General features: G+C 36.6%; 1 protein-coding gene across 1 annotated transcript; it reads right to left on the bottom strand.

The window, feature by feature from the left end:
* Positions 1-286: 286 nt before the first annotated feature.
* PAXBP1 (PAX3 and PAX7 binding protein 1) lies at positions 287-25,029 on the bottom strand. The gene is made up of 18 exons (XM_009894921.1): positions 24,909-25,029; positions 24,725-24,853; positions 22,868-23,044; positions 21,326-21,547; positions 20,578-20,681; positions 19,508-19,728; positions 18,366-18,555; positions 13,498-13,621; positions 11,076-11,175; positions 10,501-10,616; positions 9,033-9,232; positions 6,851-6,995; positions 6,571-6,692; positions 5,754-5,830; positions 5,424-5,490; positions 3,689-3,835; positions 3,144-3,298; positions 287-952 (listed from the first exon to the last, which is right to left on the bottom strand). Exons 1-18 carry the CDS (start codon positions 25,027-25,029, stop codon positions 835-837), a joined length of 2,535 nt encoding a protein of 844 aa, XP_009893223.1. The 3' UTR covers positions 287-834.
* Positions 25,030-25,591: the final 562 nt, after the last annotated feature.

The following is a 25,591-nucleotide window of genomic DNA, read 5'->3' as shown; positions in this document are numbered from 1 at the left end:
ACCCAAACAAACCGCAAACAGTGAATTTAACCAACTTGCACAAGGAACGAGGGCCCAGAGTTCATGGGTAAACTATTACTCCTACAAAATGAAAGGTGTTTGGGACTTAGGAAGTGCTGCCTTGTATATTTACGCAATAATCACAAGTTCTTACTGTATGCCCGTATTAAAAAACAGTAATTAAGCATTGATTTGGGTTTTCCTTTCTGTTTTGTTTCTAAGAACAGCCATAAGAATGTCATATTCTGACTGAAAATAATTTTTTAGCTATTCCAATTTGAGTGCAGCACAGCTGCTTTTAAAGGTCAGCTTCCATTTGAAAGTGTCTCTATTCTTTAGCTCAAATTATAGTTACCTATTTAATGTTTTGCCAGCCCTTTTGACCAATACTATGATCATTTTCTTGTCAAAGTAAGTATTTTTTTAGCAAATGAAAAGCTTATTCCAACACTACAAGATCTCTATATCCAGTGTGAAAGCAACATGGTGGTATAAATATAAGCATACATTGTATTACACGTAATATACACATTCCAGTTAACCATGGAACAATTAACAGGAGTAGATGACTACTAATCATGGGTACAAAGTATTTTTGTAAACAAGATTTTGAGAAACTTTAAGGAAAATCTGATTTCTGGAAAGATGACAATCTTGGGATTCCATTTTTGTTTTCAAAGAAGTCAAATTTTTTTTTTTTCAGGATGCTGTATATAAGAATGCACTTTGTATTAAAACAAAGATCAATACTTTACAGTTTAAGAAACTTTACATATGTACATAAATTACACATCAGGAATGGTTTTAAAGCTCAAAATGAGTTGTTGGAAAAGTCTATTTTCCTTCTATTAAAATCTTTAACTCTTTTACATTGTGATCATTCGCAACTGTCACAGCGTGATCCAGTGCTCGGATACTTGCTAGAAGCTTTATGATCTGCTTTATATGCTCCCTGAAAAAGAGAAAGGATAAGTCAATACAGAATGGAACATTCATGCACAAGTATTAATATTTCAACAGAAGACTACATTAGGAATCCATATAACAAATCAGTTTCAGATAATTTCACATCATCTTCTCCTCCACTTGCTTAGTCTGATGAAACAGTTGGTTATCAGCTTTGTAGTGAAATTGAAAAATGTATTTTGGGAGTAGGAATTAATCATACAATATGGTTTAATACTAGATGCAGTATAATCTCAAGAAAAAGTCTTGGATTACTTATGGTACTGTGCAATGAGTCACAGCTCTCTTGGTAACTAATGTGTAAGCCAAAAAAAAAAACCAAACAAAAAACCCCAAGGCAGCAAGTATGCTTTAATGTATGCCTTAAAAGGGTATGAAGCTTGCCACCAATGAATGGCATTACAATTCAGGTAAACCTAGGAAGCTGAGAGAGAACAAACTGCTAGGACGACTGTACTTCTTCAGCTGTCAAGAACAATTTTTGCTATCTTGCTAGGGGGATGGACATAAAATTTAGACCAGACACACAGAAAGTACTAGAAGTTTAAAATTGTACCTAGCTGATCTGTGAAAAAGCATCCGACATTTGGAAAACTAGCACCAACAGAAATAGGTAAAGATACACTTCCCTCTCAGCAGAAATTAATGCATTTTAGTTTCAAACAACTAGGTTTTATATGAAAAGACATGACATTCTTTGATTATAAAAAATAATATTTCTGCTGCAGACTTATCTGCTTAATGGGGGCAATAGCAACAGATGTGTTAAATGCCAGGAAAAAGCAGGAGGACAGAAGATAGAAATTAAATTAGAACTCATTATGAAAAAAAGGATTAATTGGATGTTTCGTTTCCAATACAAAGTTTTACCATGTTATCATTTCAGCTGGTAAAAAAAGTTCTTTCAAATTTAGAAGCAGGCTACCAAAAGAAAGTTTAATCTCTACTGGATTCTCTCCTTCATTTCAATTCCAGTATCACGCTAGGCTACACATTTTGGTTTTAGAAAAGAAGGAGTGATGAGTCTACTTTGAATCTGAATCATGGGGAAATTTAAATTGGTATGTGACATTGCTATTATACTTTGGACACAAAGTTCTGAGGCATAACCCGAGAGTGGGTAAGAAGTTGTTTCAGCACAACCCAGTGTGGCACAAAGCTTGGTGTTCTCTGAAAATGAGACGATTCATATGCCACAGCCAAAAGTGACTCTGAAGGCAGAAAAGTATCTAATAACCAACATGGTAACTATAAAAAATACTGTTGCCAGGAAAAAAAAAAAAAAAACCAAAAAAACACCAAAACCCACCAACTCTTAACACAGATTTTTCTGCTATGGTTTAAGGGAAATTTCTGTCTCTTATGTTTCAGTGCTATGCATAAGATCAAAAAGAGAGAATCATCTAATCCCCCAGACAGCCTCAATAATTGAAGAGTAACTCAACAATGGCTCAAGCAAGTTCAACTATCAAGAATGACTAATGCAGTTAGCAAGGGTTCGTCTTTCCAAGTTTCAGCTTTGCTGGAACAACTGAACTGTTGACCTTGAAACCTCTCCTTCTCATGCAACAGCACAGGAGTAAAAAAACCTCCAGTCTTGTTATATTCCTGTGTATCCATGCAAAAATTTGGTTTTTAAGTTTATCATTGCTTAAAATGATACACCCATAGCATTTCAGGTTACTTGGCCAGCAGTAACATTTATGCATCTAACCCAAACTTTTAATTATGCTGGTTACCAGATACAAATAAAATGACTCTTCAGTCTAGAGGAAAACAGGTTCATCTAGTCGGCTGTGTAAATAAAGCCAGAACTTTTGTACTGTATACAAAAGCACAATTTGTAATTTAGAAGTCATTACGTAAGAATCTGCCACAGGCTCACAAGGTGGAAAAGTCCAAAACCACTAACTACAAAATTTGCCAGAATCAGGGACACTAAGCAGTAACGCAAAACGTATTATGAACGTTTCAAGATTTCCAGCAGTTGCCATCTTCACACACCTTAAAAATCTCCCCATCTACCATACCATAATATTTTTTAAGTTAGAATTCAAAATTGTTTCAAAAGACATGGAGCAGTATGGAGATATTTACCCTTGTCTGCATGCATCAACAAAATAACACAAAGCACAACATTTGCACTGCAAGAATTGCATTAACTCAGAGTAAGTTACCTTGCATTTCTCTTCTCTACATCAGAGCAACCAATGCTGTTTCTATAAATTGTATCGGCCAGATGAACAAGGTATCTACAGAAGTTTTCTAACTGAGAAATAGTCTTGTCTCCTTTTAGGTTAGTGAACCACTGTTTAGGAAAGCAAGCAATTACCTAGACATAACAGGAAAAAGAAAATTAAACAAAATGTAACAAAATTTTAAAAGCTATCTAACATGATGTGCAAAGTCTGCCAGGTAAAACTGCAGTGACTAGGTCCAACTGACTGAAACTGGGTTGGGGGGGGTGGGGGTGGGGAGCAATCCAAAATTCAGGTAGTAAAACACTGCAACCCATACCATACCTAAACTATACACAAGTATAAGCCAGAGAAGCTTCTTTCTTTAGTTTGTGTATTAAGAAAAAAATATTTATTTTTTTTTCACTGACATTACAATATCGATATATCGAAGCCAGGATTTTATAGGTAACCTCAAGTTTTAACTATATTTTTCCTTAACTACAAATTTCAAGTGATTTAAAACATTGTTTGCTTTTACTTACGCTTTGAGCTTTTTTAATGCTGTCCTCTCCATACTCAGAGTTTTGAAAAGCCATAAGAATGTATCTGTTTAGCAGACCATCTATTGACAGTTCCTGGAGAGTTTTATTTGAAAGGATTCCATACCACTGGAGAAAGTTTCCTAATAACTGAAAATACAACACAGGGAAATTAAGTATCTAAAAATGTACTGAAATAAGGAAGTTGATCAAACACACTAGCGCTTCTTCAAATGCAACAGGATGGCCAAGGTAAGCAGTGGAAATACGCCTTCTGCTACGTTTCAAACCTATTCAGAATCCATAAAGTACCAGGTTGGGTGTTACGAATTCTCACACAACCACCCCCACCATAACTTTGCTCATGTTTTGCACAACAAATCAGAAAACAAGAATTAAAAGTTTTAAGCCACCTTGTTCTTAGAATTTGATGTCAATGTCAAGCCAAGTGAGGCCAGGCGTATGCCACACGGGGGCAAATTCACAGCCCCCTGTCGATTAAATCCCCAGCTACGCTGTCAGCATACCCTTATTTCCAAGGCACGGTGACACAAGAGACACAGAAAGCGTCACGGGGGAGTGCTGGCTAAGCTAACTGTACAGCTGTTATTCCCCACCGGCGTATGGCCTGTGGAGAATCGCTGCCAGCCTCGTACAAATGAAGGCAGACAGTAGTTTGCTGTTGACACAGATCATCAGGAAACAGCAAGCGAGCGCTTGCCTCCCAGCTTCTATTTCTGCTCCTCTGTGATGCTATAACTGATTTGCTAGCGCAAGAGAGCTGTATTTTTAATGCTTCCCTAAAATAAGACAGTGGTAAAAGCATGAGTAGTTCTAAACTGCCTGGGCTCTGATAGATATTGGCAGAAGCAGACAGTCTCACGCTTAAGAGAGACACAAGCCCTGAACAAGCGATCTGTTTCACTTTTAACAGCAGCATTTTAATAAATGATGTTTGTGCATTTTTTTTGCTCTAGACAGCGTTTATGAAGTTGACTTTTATTTCAAAGTGAAAGAATTCAGTGCCAAATATTTTAAAGTAAACTACGTGATTGCAAACCTATTCAGAATACAGTCTCCCTCACTGCTGCAATTTAAATGGAAAATTCCAGATAAGAGTTCGGTTTGCGCGATCATGGAAATCAGCAGTCTCATACTTTATTTTCCTGTTTAGTTGGGAGTTAATTTTCTTCACAGCCTTTTGTTGGAAATGAACTACATCAATCATATCTTCTTACAGACCATTGCAAACTCTACACTGCACGTTCCACGCAGACAGATTTTTTTGCTGTCACACTCTTGTTTCAATTAAAGTTAAGATTACAAATGCTCTTATACTTTACAAATAGCAGTTAGCTTTCCAAAAGGGGCCAAGTTGTTTTTATGAAGATTCTCGCACTATATATATATATATATGAAAAGCCACAAACCAAGCACTCTCATTCCATATAAGTGAAATAAAAGCATAATATTTTATTCTGACAAGCACAATGACGTTAAGAAAAATGGGTTGAGTATGCTAAGTAAACCCACAGTGCCCAAGTTAAAATGATGGTGCTTTCACTTGGCAATCTTTTGAAGAGGGCACAGTGCATTATCAAAGACTAAGAATCCTAATTTAGAGTTCTTTCAACTAAAGTTGAAGCAATTTTCATCTACCAATTTCCACAAATTTGAAGAGGATTTTGTTACTACACTGTCCAGACCAAAGATTTACTGGATGTATTTACTGACTTACCTTAACAGAGGACCAAAACTGACGTTGGAAAAACAAATATGGACCAGAGTTCTTGTTTTCTAAGATGCTGGAAAGTAAGAGATTTCTTTAATGAGCAACCAAGACCACCTCTGTCTGGAGTTTGCTGGCTTCCTCCTTCCCACACACAGTTCATTTCTATAAATATTCCCTTCCATCCTGCTTGTCTCTGCTAAATCCTCACAGCATGATAACGAAAGATCTCCTGTATCCAGTCAGTGAACCATACTGGGAGAAAACCCCTGTCAACTACAGACAGAAGACACCAACTTGCTAATAAAGGTCTAACACCACAGTTGAAAGCAAACTTACTTTTTTGGGTATAAAGGCATGAATACATCATCATCTAGTGTCCTCCTCATTCTTAGCAACAATGCCTTTAAAAGCATCTGAAACAGATAAATTTTCTTTTAAAAAAAGTGTCCAAAGCACTGCTCAGCAGTTAACCACTCCGAAATTGATTTTCAAAGCAACAAAGAACATCTGCGACCCTAACAGTAAAAGGCATGCATACTTAAGCACACATTAATAAAGTCTTAGAGAAGCCTAAAATAATTAACAGAGCTGAAATTCGATGCTTTCAATAAAAACTGAAGGCAATGGAATTACTTCATGGTTAACCTTGGCTATACAATTAGCTACTGTGAAGTCAGGGCTTTTGTCAGTTTTAATATTCTGCTAACTTCCCTATACACATGCACTTTGGCCTTGCATTAGCTACAGCACCTGAACTCATGACATCAGTTCTTGTATTCACAGAAGATAAATAAAACAATCAAATTTCAAGGCAATACATTTAAAAAGGTTACAAAGATCTAAAAAAAAAAAAAAAGAAAAAAAAAGCCTGAGCATTTGTAGCTGACCCTTAAAACAAAACTGCAAATGACAAGTCTTGGTACATTTGGTACCTCCTTTTAGCTCTAGCATCTATTCTGGGGAGACTTCACTGAGTTCCTCCTCTAATTTATCACCGAACTTGACTCTCCATAACTAGGCTGCAGAGCATCAAGTAATTGCAAAATTCTCTTTCTTGCTCCTCACTAAGCGTGCTGTGTTCTCCAATATAGCGTATTAAAAATATATTCAAATTCCTTAAGTTAGCCAAGATATTTCAGAAAAAACAACTTACTTGTGTATTTTTGTTTTCTGCATTCACCACTGAAGGATATCCATCTACTAATTTCTGTACAATTGCTACCATTCTAGACGTTTGTGTTGTAGAAAAAGGATCCCATATATTTTCAGAAATCACTGTAAGAGAATTAAGAATTAATCCACTTCGCAAATACTCAAATACAGGTACTAAGACAGTCAGACAATAACTTACAAGACAGTAAAATCTGAAAGCACAAACAAGCACCAGCTTCCACGCCACACCCCTTTCCCCCGTTTTCATTCTAAGACTATACCTGCTAATTTAGGAAGAACAACTCTCTCTACAATGGTAGGCAATAGTGAAATATCAGCATCGTCTTTCACTTGCTCCTGTTCTTCACAGCCATAAAACAGCAATGATTCAAACCACAACATAGTCTCAAAATCTCGACACTTGCCCTAATAAAAAAAAAAAAAAAGAATTGAGGTTAGATTCCTAAACAGAGATTTGAAGTCAACACATTAAAAAAAGTATTATATATGCAAGTATGACACACTCATAACCAGAACAAAACTACTTTAAAACAGTCTACCAAGTGTGCTAAGCAGGCAGGGTAAGCAGCAATTGAGCACAATAACAACTCGAAAAATCTCATCCTTTCTATCTACGTGTTAGGGACTCATCTGCACTGGAAATAATAAAAAAAAAAACCCCAAGATACACTGCCTCAAGACCAAACAGTCTCTCAACCTGGCACAAGGATGGGCAAATCACTTCACCTCCTCCTTTGGCTCCCCTGCTTCTGAGGCAGTGACACTATTTCCTTCAGAAACATAGGCAAGCTTGATTCCTGAGAAATGAAGACGACGTTCTGTCTCTCTGCCTGGACGCTACTAACTGTGCCATCACAGTCAGATTAGTGTACATACGGACAATACTACCCAACTAAAACCTGAGAAAGGATGGGGAGCAAGGTCAATCTTCCATAAATCAGCCAAATGAACCAATTCATTCTACAACCACACAACACTAGGTCTAATGAAAGTGAAAACAATGGAAATAAGACTGCTTTTTTTTTTTCCCCCCCGCAGCTGTTACCCTACAGATTTTAACTTCTAATTACACCTGAGCCAAATAAAAGCCCACAGATTAGGGTACATGTGATAAGTATAGTTCATTTGTGCTGCATTATAAAATTATGTTTGCTGGATGAAAAAAAACTTTTTATGAATGTCTTGTAATTTTTCTAACAAAATGCTTAACAGGACCACACAGAGACTAATGAAAACACAGAGTAGTGAAAAGAATTAGATATGAGAATTCTGTACCATGTCTCCAACTAATTTGAATTTTGTTTTGCCAGCCTGGGAACTCACGTAAAAATAGCATGGGGAAGGGAGAATTTAGAAAAACATTTTTAAATTTAGTAAGGACACCTTTCATAGATTTTCCTTCATTTATTCAAATTAAATACTCCAAATGCTCTCTGAAGCTCGACTCTTGCTACCCTTCCTCTGCAATCAGAGCAGAGGCGACAGAAGATCCCCTTCAATAAATATTCTCAGTAGTCAAGAAAAAAAAAAAACTTCTGAAAAAAAGGAGAGATTCAGTCATTTGTGAGATAGGCTGACACATCTGCAGACGGTGCTGTAGATTAGTGAAATTTTGAAAGGGAGGAAGACAATCTGCCTTATTAGCCTAGTTTCCTAAAAAACCAAGCTTATGCAATTGCACTTACTCTGTGCCTGGACCCATTCCCATTGCCCAGTAAAAGCCAACATGGCAGAAAAGAGCAGGTTCCTACCAGTACTGTGAAAATAAGCACCTGACTGCAGCAGAAGTACCTTACAAGAGCTTTCACTGGTAGGAAGAAGAGAGTGGGAGTCAAAAGCTCCCTGAACTGTTTGTCCTGCTGGCTACTCAAGTCAGGACACATATGCAGGCTGGACAATGAACATGTGCCAGGGATACCGGACTGCAACAGCACTCTTCTGCTTTTCCCATGTTCCCTACCTAATAACTGGGCAATGAGTACTATGAGGAAGACTTGGAAATTGCCAACCAGAGTTCTACAGGGTCTGAAGGTGTAGGTGAAAGAAAGATGGATAACGTAGGCTGTAAATCAACGTAAAACCAAGCTTCTTAGTTCCACTTCTGAAGAAACAACATCTCTAGAATCACAATTTTCTCTTAAGTATTTTAAAATCTGAATGTGTTATTTAAGAAGCTGTTTGGCTTTTTGGTCTACACCACTCACTGAGAAGGTACTGGCATGGGCCGAATTGAACTTTGGCCTGCTGGCAACACAGAGGACAACAGTCCAGAAACTCCCCAGAAAAGCATCACCCCAAAAGAGGTGCCCATTTTAAACTTCATGCCTAGAACACGCATTTATGAGAAACACACATCAAAGGCACAATTCACTTTGCTCTGCAGAAGTGCAAAAGGACCACTATACAGAAGCTTACAAAGAAGTTGCCTGCAGAGGACCTTACCTCCAAAGGAGTCCAGATCAGCAGCTGAAGTCTGATTAAGGGGTTAAACAGCTTTGGTAAACAGAGGCCAATATACGCATCTTTATAAGAAGCAAAATACTTTGAGCGCCAAGCTTCAAACTGTGACTTAATACAATCAATTGAGTAAAAGCTTTCCAAAACGTCTTCAAAAACTTTGCTGGATTCTTTCAATATACGATCTGGTGGGGGAGAAAAATAGTAAGTTAATCACCTCTAATACCTCTTTCAAGATGGACTTTGATGCTCACTGGCCTAAGCTAACTCCTATGAACAGAACCAAAACACATCACTTTTAAAAGTTCTCTTACTGCTACCTCAAACATACGGAGCAATAAAGACATGAGTACTCCCTGATACACTGTTTTATCATTGGTCTTGCTTTAAACATTTCATACAATGATTTTCTGTTACCAGACATTGGACCAGTGATGAATTGGGCTGTATTCATACACATAAGAGAACAGTGTGGATCTAACTTCAAAGCTGGCCTTGCTTTGCATGGGCACTTGGAACAGCTGATCTCCAGGTCCCTTCCAACCCAAATTATTCTACAACTTTGCTCATCCAAATGCAAGTACAGGAGGGCATCTCAGATCAGCCAACTGAATCAGCCCGTCAGACAGAGCAGATTCTGGCAGACACCATATAAACTGCTGATCATAACACACCTGTTAGCGCTGGGCAAACATTACAATCCCTTAGCACCTTCCTTTTTTTTTTTATTTTATTTACAGTACCCATATTCTATGCGGCTCAAAAATTATTCTCTATGTATTATTTTCCCTTCATCTTTACTACTTCCCAGGGTTAGTTTCATTTTAATCAGTCATTTTTGCTGCAGCCACACTTTTAAATGTTCAGTTACAGTAGTAGCCTGCACACAACAGGTAGAGACAGAGCTGTTGGAACCTGAGATTATGTCATATAAACATATGACTTTTCACACTGGGATCAAGAAAGAGATGCTACAAATAAAGTTAGCAGGTCCAAAGTGCATCCCTCTGTTCCATATAGCTCACTGCTGATTCTGGACTAACATGAGAGCTACGAATGACAAAAAAAAAAAGCTTTAGAAATAGTATGCTTACTCAGAAACTGATGAAACTCCCACAAAAGGTTTTTGTACACATCGAAGTGCCAAGTTACAAAGAGCAATTCAGCCATGCTGAATTTCTAATCTAGATTGCTCAACTTAGAGTTAGCAAAAGAATGTTTGAATTAAATAAGAAGAATCTCACTAAGGATGGAGTATTTTGTTAGCTGCAAGCTGCACAACAGGTTAGTGAAAGAGACTGTTTTGGTCACATTGATGATCCAGCAAAGAACAGTTTCTAAACTTTCTCCAAAATATGGTGACATATAAGGACAGGGCTGCGTTTTTTTCTTTTTTCCTTTTTTGCCAAACGTTCTATAATTTGTTACATAAAGCTTCAGTAGCTTTTCTAACCTCGCTCCATGTTGAAGTTTGTAATATCTGTTGAAGTTTCCTCATCATCGCTGGAAAGGCCTTCAAGGTGATCTGCCATCTTCCCAGTTTGCTCTCTTGCTTGTCTACGACGAGTTCTGAAAACGATCGGCAGTATAAAAACAGCTATTACTTCCCCCCCTGCCCCCCACCCCATGAACAGAACTGCCTAAACTTGTCATAATTTTTAATGCAAGGAAACCCAGGTTGAAAAAAAACTTTCACTACGTCACCACCTCAAACAATCCACTATGTTGCTGCTTTAAACAATGGAAGGAAGAGAAACAAGCAGAGACCATAAAGATACAGAATGGGTTTACTATGCTTTCTTTTAGTGATTTTTAAATCAGTGTCATGTAACGCTGTCTTGTTTTGTACACTTGCATGCTAAGTTGGGATATATAAAAATACCCCTGCCCAGCATACCAGCTTAAGTGTTTTCTTCCCTTTGCAGGAAAGGAGCAAACATTGCTACTTACGTTAGTATGTCACAGAGGACAATGGCAGTCTGCAAGCAGGCAAAGACTCCTAATGGACAAGAAATCTCAGTACCCTACCTTCTAGCTTCTCTTTCTGCAGTCCGACGCTTTACTTGTTCTTGATAGATCACTCTGTCTCGTCCAAAAGATTCAAGATTTGGTGCCATCAGTGCTTTATCTGTAAAATTACATTGATGAAAATTAAAATGCTTATCTATGATTGCATAAATGTGTTGTAGGCAGTTTCATAAGAGCCTTTTACCTACTTTAAACTAAGTGTAATTTGAACTAGAAAGTCGAAGTTTTTGAAAAGGTGCACCCAGAAGCCTGAATTCACAAGTGTAGAGGTTAAAAGAGGAAGTAGCAGACTTTGGAAAAATCTCCACTTGAATGTCAAATAGTTTTCACCATACTTCACTCTTGTCCCTCTCACAACAGTGCCCAACTATATAAAAGTCAACAGTTTTAATAGAAATTGCTTAAATTGAATGTTTCAAGATAAAAAATGTTCCTTACATAAATATGTTCACCATGTATCTTCTGAAAGGAAAATGAACAAAAGAAAGGCAGAGGCTGGAGCAGGAATATACGATCTTTCAGAGTTCTAGTCATAGTGTTTTCTAAGTTTATATGCTTTAGATGGCCTAAAGTTTAAAACACATCAAAATCTACACGAACATAACTCATCTCCCCTTCTCTTTTTAAGCTGTGATTCATTATAGATGTTCCAGATCATACAAAACAACACAACTAACCAGTGAAGCCTATCAGCAACCAGCAGGCACACCCAAGTGTTTCCAGTTCATCCTTTTCAGGTAAACTTTTAAAAGTGGATTGAATATTAGCCAGTGCTCAAGTCCACCCAGTAAAATATAAACATCAAAATCGAAAAGAAAAAGCCTACGCAAATTACAACAGTAAATTTACATGTTCTAACTAAATCTTTTTACAAATCCATCATTAAAAATATTAATGATGTTCTACGTCAGTATTCCAATTCTATACCAGAATTCTTAAGAGCCTTAACATACAGATGAAACCACCATTCGTCTGATTTCTTAAAATATTACTCAAAGCTGAGCTACTTGTCTTTATGCAGAAATAAAGCAGAAGTCGGCAGACACACTTAAATTCACTTCTAGCCCTTTAGTGTTCTGAAACTGCATGAAGAAATGCAGATTGTCTATGTCTGCAACACACATCAAATCAAAGGCTGGCATCAGTTCCTAGTTTCTGTGATAATTTGAGGGACAGAACTGAACTATTTCTAGACACAGTGTAATTCATTCTCAAGACTCCCAGATACTAAGTAAGATGTCTCTCTAAAACCCAGCCTTGACAATGACAACTATTCCCACCCCACCATTAATTTCCAGTCTAAAATAATCCACTCTAAGCTTCTTTTGGGAAATCTGTTTCTAGTACATTCGATTTCTAGTTCTCACAACAGAATTTTCATGGTAAAACTGCAAGACCTACATGTGATGCCCGGGGCTTCAAATAAAGTCCTAAAAGGAGTATGTTTGCTAGCCACACTGTGAAAGGATGGCCAACTCTGATGCCCTAATGCTTTATCATCCTTAGTAAGTTCTGTCTAATGGTATTAATAAAACTTAATCTCTGGACACGCTGTTGCGGAATATGAAATTGCTTTTATTATAGAATTCAGGCCAGCAATAGGACAGACAAGAAAGTCGTTTTTAAAAATGGGAAGCTCTCAAAAGCAAACTACTATTGATACGATATTTTACCTGTCGTTTAACATGCTGAATAAAACCTCCTCCAAGGAACGCATATTTCCATCCAAGTTAACATTTGTACTTTTGTAGAGGTTTACATACTGAAGAGTAATCACCACAAGAAAACTCTTCAGTGAGAATCCCCCATCCACACATTCACAGTAAGCAGCAGGTATTTTAACTGGCTAATTTTAAGCTGTATTTCATATAGGGTCACTTTTTGTTGGTCTGAATTTTAACAATGGCACCAGTATTTTCCAGTTCCTTAATTTTACCAGTTAAGTGTCTGAAATGAAATACTTATGCTGCTTACAAAATAGAACATTAGACAGAAGTCAACTCTAGCCCAAAACTTCATGGCTTTGTACCGAGTTAACTGTAGATGTTACAGGAAATTTATAGATTCCAGGAGGTTAAAAAAAAAAAAAAAAAAAAAAAAAGAAAAGTCCTGACATAAGAGGAAAATTGGGAATCACATGCTACCACTACTACCATTGCCACCGTGCATACATTTTCAATGCTAGGAAAGAGAAAATATAGTTAAGAGCAACAGAAAGGAGAGATGAAGTCACGAATTAGAGCGGCTTTGAGTTTAAAATAAAACAGATTAGAGAACTTCTAATCTAAACTTGCTTCTACCTATCTCAAGAGTAAGGATAAACTTTAAGACAGTCATAATTTAAACATTTACATTTAAATTAAGCCATACTAAGTAAACAAGGTTGTTTAATGAATAATAAAAACCTTCAAGATGGACTGACTTGAATGGCTTGAAAACTCCGAAGATTCATCTTTAATATCATCTTGTCGTCTTTGGACAAGGCGGGAAGCTCGCTGTTTGTACAGCTGGTGCATTGCAGATTCAAGCTCGTTAATCAGAGGCACCTGCAAAAATATAACACACTACGTAATATCAAATTCTTCAAGTGCTTAGTTTCTGGGGTACCATACTATTCCGAAGCATAATCCTGTCACTGTACTTTTAGCAGCACAAACTGTTTCCTTTTACCCATTTGTTTCATTTTGACCAGTAAATATGAAGAACATGCATGCATCTAACGTTCACAGCTTTCAACTGTAGAAACAGCATTCTGAAAATAATTTCTGTTGATTGAATGAGTCTACGTAGTAAGACAACCATTTTATACAGTGTGAAATGTTATTTCAAGTACTCCTGTACCAAGTGTGTTACAGTGCTTAAAATTCTCAGACCTCATTGTTTCCTCTCTATCTTTAAATAAGAATGCAGTAGTATTCTACGCTTTAATGAGAAAACAACCTGACAGTGAAAAAACAAAGCATGAATCTAACTTCCTGAAGCCAGCAGGTATTATTTTGCTATAACTCTTACTAGCATATGCTGAAATATTATTACTGAAATGCAATAAAAGAGTGCATAAACATGTTATGCCAACAACTGTGGCCTATCATTAAAATTGTACAATTCGTGAGTTATGCATTAAATATAACCTTTGAATAATACAGACTTAAGTCAGATCAGACCTGACTTTTTTTTTTTTTTTTTTTTTTTTTTAAGTGAACTAAATTTTCAGTAGCAACTATAACAAAAATAGATGATGTAACAACTAGGAATTTCCTGACACTAAATAGCAGATTTACTGCTCACTTTTGCAAAAATTAATTTCCCAGGACAAGTTAAAATTAGATTATTATAAATATTCAAATACAAACCAGAACTTTTCACAATCTCTTAATTTGAAAAGGCAAATCCTTTTGGCATAAAAATTTAAGCCATGTTCTCCTTACCTCCACGACATATGCTTAGTCCAAGTCTTCCAGCCTTTTAGCTCAAATATTTCATTGCTGCCTACCATCCAGGATTAAAGTTTTTTTCAAAATAAAAGATAAAATCAGAACTTGTTTCCTGATGTAATTCAGAATGTGACTCAGCAGCTATTGAAAAACCTCCTCCAGTAAAATATAAGATTAAGAGATTACAGCTACAGGGCCATTTCAGCGATCTGAGAACGATACGCATCTACATGATCTTCAAGATCCCTTCCAACTCTAACCATTCTACGAATCTATGAGCTATTACAAGGAAAGACATACTAGCTCTTTGTGGTATAAACTGGACTATGGGGATTAAAATGAAAGCAACTCTGCACCAACTCAAAATAGTAACAATTTCCTTTTAGAAAAAGCAGAGTAGAGATAAATAGGAGGAGGGAATATCCCAGCACTGGAAGTGTATATTCTAAGTTTAAGACAATTTTGAAGACCGAAATAATTACAAAAATATACTAGTTTTACTGCAGTTTGCCATATAAAAAGGGAATTCGAAAAGTGAAAACTTAAAGGAAAATTTTTCAAAGCATCCATAAAGGTTCTTTCTATAATTGCCTCAGGATTAAAAAGCCCCAGCTATGTATTCAGAAATATGAATCCACTCAAAATACTTCCCATTTAAAACACAAGAGACTTAGAAGGCATTATTCTTCTATAATCAATACTGTGGTTGATGACTGACTGACAATTTAACTGACTACTATAAAGTTACAGCTCTCATTCGTTGTGTTTTGTTTAGTCAGTACCTTATATTCAGTGTTTTGGGTTTTTTGCCTTCATTTTCACTGTGAATGGTGCAAGAGGAAAAGCAGAAAGCTCTCTGAACATTTAGATAACAAGGATAATTTTAACCTACAGTCCCTCCTCTCTGACACACACAGTGTGTTCTGAGAACTTGCTTTTTCAGGTAAAAGAATGGTTCATCTAACTGTGCTGTCAAAGAGAGGCTTGGAACAATTTAATCTTTCTGTATCCCTTGCATATTCCTACATTCAAAATGCAAACACACCATTAGCACTCTCTAGCCTTCTCAGAAAGCATAATTTTGACAGTAATTACTTGTGAAGTCAGTCATGCAAGCATTTTCCACTCCATTGGTTTTATCATTTATAGGGGAAAAGAAAAAAAAAAAATCACAGAGAATTTGACATTTCTGTTGCTTGTTTCTAAAGTTTGCATAGTAGCTATCTCATTGTACTCTCCACTGCACCTTACCAATAGACAAAGTGTTTCTAATATTCAGAATCTCTTCAAAATAGAATACAAACAAAATGATTTTGCTTGGTTGGGGGTCACAAAGTTTTGAGCATGGCGAATAGGTGCAGAAATAAGATGGTAGGGGGAAGAAAGTCTAATTCACGATGATATTTTTTGTTCTCCAAAACTAAGTCAAGAGACACACAAGAAAACTCTAGCAGAATGGACTCTTCTGGAGTGAACAAGTATATTGGGAACCCGTAAGTGCTTCTTCAGCAAACCAGTTTCTCATTCAGATCAGTACCAATGTGAATTTGACTAATAACCATGACTAGTCCTAATAAAGAAAAAGCATCAAAGCATCATATTTGAAAGGATAGGGAGGGACCTAACTTTATACATATTTAGGATATGCGTGCATATATACACACACACAATATTGTTATTACCCATATGGATACACATTTCGTATGCTTATGTATATTATAATCATAACAACTATGTACATTATATATTATAAACACACACACTCTTTAAATATGAAATACACAGGGCCACAGGTTCTAGAAAAAGCTGAAAGTAATTTATCTCTACACTCAAAAGATAAGAAGAGTTTACTATCCTGCTGCATGCTGTTATTTCATTTAAATAAAAACTGTTACTGATTTTATTACTTTATTTTGTCCCCTCCCCCTTCTCCTTTTTATAAAACCTTGCAGTGTCCTGTGGGCTACTGGTTTTGAATTTGATAGTAGTTTGATACTACAGATTATGTGGCCAAAGAACTGAGGAATATAGACGACAGCATAATAAACGTAGTGCTCCTGTTAAACTGACTGTGTCACCTCCTAATTTTGCAACTCATTGTACATACAGGAACTTCAGCAGCCTCCAAATGAAAACAGCAAAACTCTGTGAATGCCCCTAAGAAGCACAAGATGATAAAAATCACATCTTAAAAGTTCAATGGACTGTCGTGGCAGGTGGGGTATGGGAAGGGTGGGAAGGGGGAGGAAGCTGTTGAGGTGTAGAATCCTTAAAAGACCAACTACCAAGAAAGCAAAGGTATATTTTAAGAAAGCAACTTTAACAAGCCCATTTGTTAAATTACCAGCAGCTAATTTGCTGTATAATGGCTGGAGTAGATTTATTTACTAGCATAGCTAGGTAGGTCAATAACCTTCCTATGATCTGAATTTGTTACACTATTAGTTACCAGTAAGCTCTCTTGGTTTATACAAAATCTGGGAGACTAAAGGGCTTGGTTTATACTCAGAAAGGTGCATTCTAGAACAATTTGTTTAAAGAAAATTTTTGAACAAGACAGCATGGGCTATCGATGAGAACCTCCAGCCATGGCTTACAGTTATTACAAAAGAAATTTAACATGAGGTGTTTAGAAAGCAAATGCTGAATAGAGATACGGGTATTTAACTTGTCTTCTGAAATACAAAATTTATCTCAGAGAAAGAATATAAAAAGTTATCTTTAAGTAATAATTTAGGCACGTGGGCAACCAGCACTGAGAAAGCTGCAAAGGGAAGTACCTTTACTACACCTCAACAGCTAATGCCAATACAGTCAGGAATACTGCTTCTTCAGTGAAGAATATCTGTTGTAACTAATCGATTAGCTAGGTGAATTAACTGGTCCACACTTCCTAGGTTTGTTCATGACATAGTTACTCTCCCACTTACAGGACTGAAGATGGGACTCTCCCAATACCACTTATGCTGGACAATTAATGTCTAACCAATTAGCAACCAGAACACTTTTATATCCCTCTCCCACACCTAACAAGCTAGGCAAGCAATAACTTCAATTACTCAAGTAATTCTGACAGCTAATATATTACGAAGGTAATATACTATTGTATTCAAGTCAGAAGACAATGAAGAAATAGCCTATGTACTGCTACCTGAATTTTAGAGCTCCTGTGTGTGTTATACATATGTATCTAAATAAATATATAGATATATTCAGGAGCTCCTGTTATATTTACAACAAAGTAATTAAAGCATAACGAATAACATAAGAAAGAAAGACTAAGTTTTCAAGTTCAACATGCACGTAAGTAAGTATCACACTACATGAAAGAAGTACATTTTTAAGTTTGGGCGTCTTCAGACAACTACACTAATTTTAAAACTTCTCTCCTTCAGACACTAGAGCAATACCAAGTATGTGAAACTACCTGGCAGAAGGAAGTTTATAACTACACACAAAATACAAGGTTTTGTTACTGTGTTCATAAAGCATTCCAGAAACTAGCAATGTTGTAATTCAGCCCTTATTTTTGTTAACCTGATATCCAACACAAGTAAAAAGCAGCATCTGAGTAAAGTTGAAATGCCAGAGTATCTAACAAAATCCTAAAGACATAATCTAGAAGTGTTTTTAGGCAATCTAAAGTCAGTGATCTCTTACACTGTGAAAGAGAGGTTTTTGATAACCAACTTAGCATGATTCTTTTCAACCCTCGAGCAATCAAACCTTTAGAAGAATGTGTTCTCAGGGGACTTTTTTTTCGAAAACAGAGGGAGATGTGGTGTCTGACATGTACTAAGAGTGCCTATTTTTTTTTTTTTTTTTTGAAAAGAGATGAATGTTTTTGCATCCTTACCTTTTCACTGAAACACTCAAGCAAGTCTTGGACATACCCTCGCATTTCTTGCAAAAACTTATACTGTTCACCAATACCCCCAGAAGACCCTTCTAATCTTTCAATTGCCTTGGTAGAGTCCTCTCGGCTTTGCTGATGTTTCTCATATTGCTGCCGATTAGCTTTGTGCAATTCTTTCATAGAGTCCAACCTGAAGGGCAATGGATAAATAGCAAATTTACATCCAAAAGTCTATATATTTCAGACTGTTGAGATATTATACAGACAGTGCAAGTACCGAGTCTATATATGGGAAATACTGCAAAGACACATTCTCTAACGTTCATTTGTCACTTTCTCCCCTCTCTACTTAAGCAGCAAGGCTAATGGTTCAAATTAATTTGCTAGACTACGTTGAGTGCATTGTACTGCCCATTCCTACAAATTTTTACAGGAGTTGATAGCACTTAAAATAGTGCAAGGCTGGCCCTAAAATAAAACTGGGAGGAAAAGTTTTGGTTGGGGGCAGGGTGGGGAAAGAACTATAGCTTATACAAAGCAGTCTTATTCCTCTACTAACTTGATTCACTGCCAAAGGTTGCAACACTACAAGGGCATACGAACCAATTTTGAAGACATGTAAAGTGCAAGTTGTTCATTACAAATGATTTCTCACTGCAATTGGGTTGCTCATTCAGTAGGACCTTTTGCGTACCTGACAAGCAGATTACAGTGTTTAAACCAGAAAACCCCTGTATACACTAAAATTTAAATTCTTTAAAGGGGAAAAAAAATCTGATTCACAGTTTAAATGAATGCAACTTGACAAGCTAAACACCTCACTGGCCTTTCAATTCTTGACTATAAGACTGTGCAGTGTCCAGAAGATGTAACTCAGACCTGTCTTCGACAAGATCAATGGCCTCATATTTAAAGCTTCACTTCCAGAGAAGCAATCCAAGGAGATTTTCGAACAAAGTGTCAATGTCATCTTCACTTTGAGCTTTTTTTTGCCTTTTTTTTTTTGTTTGTTTTTAATTGATGTGCCAGTCAGTACTTTTCCAGCGATGAAACTCTGTGTTTGCTCACCGAGACTAAAAGACGCCTGAGGAACACAAAGCTAGGGGACAGGTCTTTAAGTCTAAAAAGATGGTCTGTCCTACCTGTCTTTAAGCTGTTTCTTTACCAAATCAATAGTAACAGGAGTCATCTCATTACTGGGAGTTTTGAAAGGAACTGTATTATCTGTTTTTTGAGACTTGGTTTCCGATGATCCATACGCAGCATAAGTGTATGGAATGCCATATGATGAACCATAAGACAGTGTCTGGTAAGTGTTCTGGTAGTACAGATTATTCACTTCAGCAGGCTGACTTGGTTGAACCTAGTGGAAGAGGAAATGCAATTGTACTATATTAGACTTTGAAGAAGTGAGAAATTTATTTTCTTTCACTCTCAAACATTATAAAGTGAAAAATGTAGGCAGATACATTCACAAAATGTAATTACCAAGTGGATTTAAGTGTAGAACTCCCAAAACCTAAGGTGGAGGAAACAAATTCCCTCAGAAGTACCATCTTAAATGGACAAACTCTTAGTATCATTATCATTCTAAATATTTATACTTATAACAAGCTATTAAATGACAATTTTAACCAGCCTATAACTCCTACAATAACCAAGCATTTGGGACTATACTAAATTTTGCTGAGACTATTTAATAGAATGACACAGGTTCTTAGAGTTAGTATGTTTGGTTGTGATTTGGCTGAAATGCTTTTAAAAAAACCCAAACTATCCTCTTCATCTGAGTGGCGACTTCACTGTGAATGCACAAACACCACATGGTACAACCTGCTACAAATTCCAACCCCATACTGCAACACAAGATACAGAAACAGCAAAGAAACACACACTGTTTATACAGAGCCTACAAACAGAATGATAAACAAAACCAGAGGTCTCTTCAAAGTGGCATTACTCTAGCTGTTTTAGGCTGCAAATAAATGCTGTTTAACAGCACCACAAACAGTCAGTTATCCCAGAACAGAGAGACTAATCAAATGGATACCACCAGATATTTAAAATCCAAACTCTCATTTCTTGTTAAAGAATATCAGAAGTTACACACTGAACTTCTCAGATGAAACAGCCTTCTGTAAACTATTCAAGTTTGTAATTGTTGCCGTATCGGCAGAAACAAACCAAAAAGAGTTCACAACTAAATACATGCCTGAGGTATGTTGATTCCTTTCCGTATCTGTTCTTGCTCCCATCTACTGAGTTCTTCATCTTGCTCCCCTGCCACCAGGGCTTCGTCATCGCTTCCCTCAATACCTTAATATGAGTGAAACAGGCAGGTAACAAAAAGAAGATAATGTATTCACAGTAAGGGGTATGAATTCAAAAACCTGAGAGACCAGGCTTCAGTGGGAACATCAGAGTGCATCCTCTTTTCCTCTTCCTGAGGAATTAAGGATGCTAGCCTGAATTAGTATTGCAGAGGTTCCACTTAAAAGATCCAATGGGTAAATTTGCAATTAGCTGCTGGTAAACACCTCTGACGTTAAAATCCTTACTATATTTTACTAGTATATATATCTTACTAATATCTTACTAATTCTCCTTTTCCAAAAGGTTATTTTACCTGCTTGTCAGCAAGAAGAATGCTATACCAAGGAACTAATGTTTTTCTTTTCACAAGTACATATTTCCTAAAAAACAAAGTACAGGAACAGTAGTAATTGATCCTTAGTGTAAGTTTCTACCAGATTCAGTTGAGTTGTGTTCTTCCAAACACAAGAAGATAGTTTGTGCTCAAAATTTTATATGCAAATTCCATTATGCAGTACTTTTCCTTAGAAACGGAATCTAACTCCAGATTCATGCCTGTTTGAAAAATGTAGTTTAAAAATGTTGAATGGGAGCACCAGTGAAAACAGTGTGAATGTTTATCAGCTGTCCTTCTAAAAAGGTTTTACCTATTTCCTCAGCAATCTTTTGCCTTTGGGATTTTTCCTTCACTGTAAAAACTATCCTCCTCTTCTCGTCATCATCTTCATCATCACTGGCATCATTTTCATCTTCTCGAACAAGGCGGCTTTTACCTGGTTCACTGTCAACGGGGGTAAAGTCTCCAAGTTCACGAGCCATTTGACGCTTTTTCCTAGCGGCATGAATAAAAGCAGCATCTGGAATTTCTCCTAAAGATAGATGTTTGCACAGTTAAACAACCACTGCAACAAAACAGGTAGTATGACTTCTTATTATTCATCTCTGCCCCCTACCAAATCACCTCTGCAAACAGAAAAAAATAATCCATACTCACAGAAATAATTGCAAGTAACTTATAAGCTGCATATGCAAACTTTCTGACCAGAATCCCCCAAAGCTGGGCTCTTTCCCCAAAAGTCTGGCTCTGCGTCCAGCAGCTCACATGCCGTAAGAGCAGGAGCCTGATGTTTCTATGGAAAATATTCCTAAAGAAGTGGAAGCCCTTTACGGGAGCTGATGATTACAAAGGGAGGAAGAAAATGAGGTTCTTGACTGTGTCGCTTCCTGTCCTGATATTGCTCCCAACACTTCTTATTTTGGGGGAACAAAAAACATCGGCTTTTCAACAGATGATGACAGCTCAGAGATTAAGAGGACACCGAACCGGACAAAGCTAATATGAGCAGACTGTACAATCGAGGGGAAACAAGAAAAGCAGGCCTAATTAAAAAAAAAATCTAAAATCCCTAGCACAAAATGAATGCAACTTAAATAAATCCCATAAAGAATGGTCCACCAAAATCAATTTTTTGAAACATGAATAAGTTTTACCACTACTTTGATTAGGCGCAGACAAAATGTTAGATTTCAGATTCTCTTTATACTTGACATGAGATACTCTGTTCAAGCCAGCAATATCTTTAAAGATGCAATAACATACATATTGCACCACTTTGCAATTAACCCTAGAAGGAAAAATTATTTGAGAGTCAGCGAGGAAATTCTTTTTCCCTTGAAATACAGCCAAGTCTGTGAACCCAGGACATCCATCTTCTATTTGGGGAGCAGGCTACCCACAAGTTCACAAACAATTAGTAAACTAGTTTCAAAAATACTTTCTCAGACTGACTTCTTTGGCCTCAGGGCCTGATTAGAACCTCATTAGACAAAATGAGATAGGAAAACATTTGAGATAGTTACAGGTCTGCAAGGCGAGACATTCAAACTAAAGACAGAATCTGAATTGAAAGCAGTTAAAATTCATGTGAAGTCAGCTATTCCAAATCTAGATTTTCTTACAGTTTGTCATCACTTTGAGAGACAACTCTTGCTTTTGACATCAAGATGAAGCATTCTGTAGCAAAACATTTTCTTGTAAAATGAACAGCTTTGGAAAATAGCAGTTTCTTAATTGTCAGATGCTGGATACACTGCTGGAAAATATTTCCTAATCTCTCAAATACATTAGTCTGCTGTAATTGCTGGCTTGAAGCATTTACTAACATATCAGACATATTACAATAACCAACCTGGGCGGAGAACATTCAGTGATGACAGAGCACTTGAAAAAGCCCCACCAGCTTTTGGTTTTTCTTCTTCCTTCTCACTTTCAACTTCCATTTCTTCCTCACCATGCTCACTGTTTGCAGTCCCATCTTCTTGACCTATATCCTTAATCTGTCCTGTCTTTTCTAGCGGTGGTTCCACTGGTAAGACAACAAAGCCCATGTTTTACTCTTTTTATAAAGATGACTCGGAAGGTCTAACCTTAAGGTCTAACCTAAGACTTGAAGTCTAACAACCAAAACTAAAAATCAAATGAAAAAGTTAAATTATGTTCTTGTTTGAGATCTAGTAAAGTACACCTTCTGAATTGTGATTTAGTCACTGACATGCTCTCAGAATAAAATTTGAGAAAGCAGACACCCCAACAACCACTAAACATTCTACTTATTGCCAAGTATTAAAAAAGTGAGGGAACTCAATAATTACAATCATATGTGCAACCTTCACATATCCTCTTACATATGCAATTAGAAAGCATTGGCTGTGTTACAACAAATCTTTCCACAAGAACAGACTCGTTTCAAAAGAATTCTTTCATTTTCCTCTTGGGCTGGGTGCAACATTACACTACATTAGGTGGGTAACATACAGATACAGGCAGCAGGTACAAATATTTTGTAAAAAAAATGCATGTTAAATCCAGCTATCCAATCCAAGCTGCACGCATCTGAGTTTTTAGACTTTAGCATTTGTTTAGAGAATCCAGACTCCTGACTCAGCAGCAGCCATGAGGTCTTTGGAAGACCTCAAATCAGTCCCACCAAACCTACTACCAAGACTGCGAAACAGGCAAATGGAAAATAAACACACACTAGCCGTGTGCAATATGCAATTTTTTAAGGATCTTTGTGACAGAAGCAAGAATTAAGATCCAGGTTTCCACAGATCACCTGAACATTAGCCACAGAAATGACTCTAACAAAATAGAATTTGTGGGGTTTTTTTTAAACGCAGACAAAGCCTTTTTAACATCTTTAAGATTTTTAAAGGACTAATTTAATTAACTTAAAGGAGGGCAATTTTCTGCATGGGACCATGTTCAACTCTCTCATATATATATATATATATCTATATATATATATATCTCCTATACCATTGCAATCTTTAGATCATAAGCCTCTCAGCTTGTGCTCATAGCGTTGTAGGTTATTACACAAAAACCTAACTGGAAAAGGAATCATTATGCTTTGAATGAAGCGTATGAACGAAGCAATGAGCTTCCCAAAAACCAACAGCAGAAGTACAATGAAAGTGAAATCCCAGGCTCTATTCCAAGCTCTGGAGGACTGTACACTTCTGCTCCAACGTTTTCATCCTGTCATCTTAATCATCAAGTCTGCTCTAAGGTCCAAGTCCTGAAGCAGGCAGCTATTGAGTAATTTACTTAATAACAAAGAACAACAATCTGCTCACCCCAAAATCTTCCTTTTTGAGAAGATGCATTACAAGGATATATCCTGACAGATAAGCACCAGACACAGTTCTAAACTAATTTAACTCCTTCCTAATTCAATAGGAAGAAACTCATCTGACGTAAACAGAGCTAAAATATAGAAACTACTGAGGTCTACTGACAACTGTATATGTAGCTGAATAGTTTCATCCTTCTACACTAATTTCTATACAAGAATCAAAGAACTCTCTACTAGCTTCAGATCAGCATTTTTAAGGTTCAAATGAACACACTAAATGCATACTTTACTTCAGTTCTAAATGCTAAATCCTCTAAAAAGACTAACAATTAATCTTGAAAACAACTAGTTTGTATTTACAATACTTAATCTTTGCCATACAAAAGTTACTCTTAGTTTTACAGTTACCATCTGTTGGAGAATTGACCTCTGTTCTAACTTTTGATTTTTCAAGATCTTCTTTGTATTCTTTCTTCAACTGTTTTACAATCTTTTTGCTGTAACTTGACTTCTTCACTTTAAAAACTTCTTCAGTTTCTTTAAAAGAAAAGTTGGAAAACATTACATTAGAGCTGCCAAGAAGTATGCTTACCTATTACATCTCTTAATTTTGTACCTAGAATTTTAGAAGTGTCACTAACAACACAATTTAATGTGACTACATTTGCACTATTGCAACAAAACCAGTCCCATATCCTTTCAGGTGGACTCATGTCTACTTCATCTTTTTGCGTCCATTTTCAAGTGTATTCATCCCACTCACCGCATAGTCACAGAAAAGCAAGGCAGAAGTTACAAAAAAGTGTACACACATGGCATGCTTTTATATGACTGTAGTAATCTTTTTTTCATAAAAAAAAAAAAACCCAAAACCCAAACCATAAAAAAACTGGCTGATCCTTCACCGTGACCACAAATTTGGAAGAAAACAACACGAAGCCCCAACATTTTCAGTCAACAGTCTTTTCACAGCCACACATACACACAATTAATCAGTAAGGGAATGGCTGGTTTTGATTGTACTACCAATTCAAATGCAGCACTACAACCTACCAAAGGTATGCTATAAGTTAAAGAACTAAATAGTATAGAAAGAAAACCAAAATTTGATGTAGGAAATCCACAAGCATTCATTGGTGGTTTTTTTTTGGAGTCTATTGTGTAATTGCACGGTTCCAGTATTTCTGTCAAGATTTGACATCACCAGCCTTAGAATCCAAGTTCCAGTGATTACAAGAGAATTCCTTCTAAGAAGATTCAAAATACATACTAACT

Source organism: Charadrius vociferus, unplaced genomic scaffold (assembly GCF_000708025.1).
Source record: "Charadrius vociferus isolate BGI_N301 unplaced genomic scaffold, ASM70802v2 scaffold201, whole genome shotgun sequence".
Lineage (NCBI taxonomy): Eukaryota > Metazoa > Chordata > Aves > Charadriiformes > Charadriidae > Charadrius > Charadrius vociferus.
This window is presented reverse-complemented; position numbering and strand designations above follow the sequence as displayed.

Coding starts and splice junctions, on each gene's coding strand:
- PAXBP1 (XM_009894921.1), bottom strand. CDS start 25,029: ATGAGTCCACCTGAAAGGATATGGGACTGGTTTTGTTGCAATAGTGCA. Junction 18,556..19,507: donor AAGAAACAGCTTAAAGACAG/GTAGGACAGACC, acceptor ATTGCCCTTCAG/GTTGGACTCTATGAAAGAAT. Junction 5,831..6,570: donor CAGAAAACAAAAATACACAA/GTAAGTTGTTTT, acceptor TATCTGTTTCAG/ATGCTTTTAAAGGCATTGTT.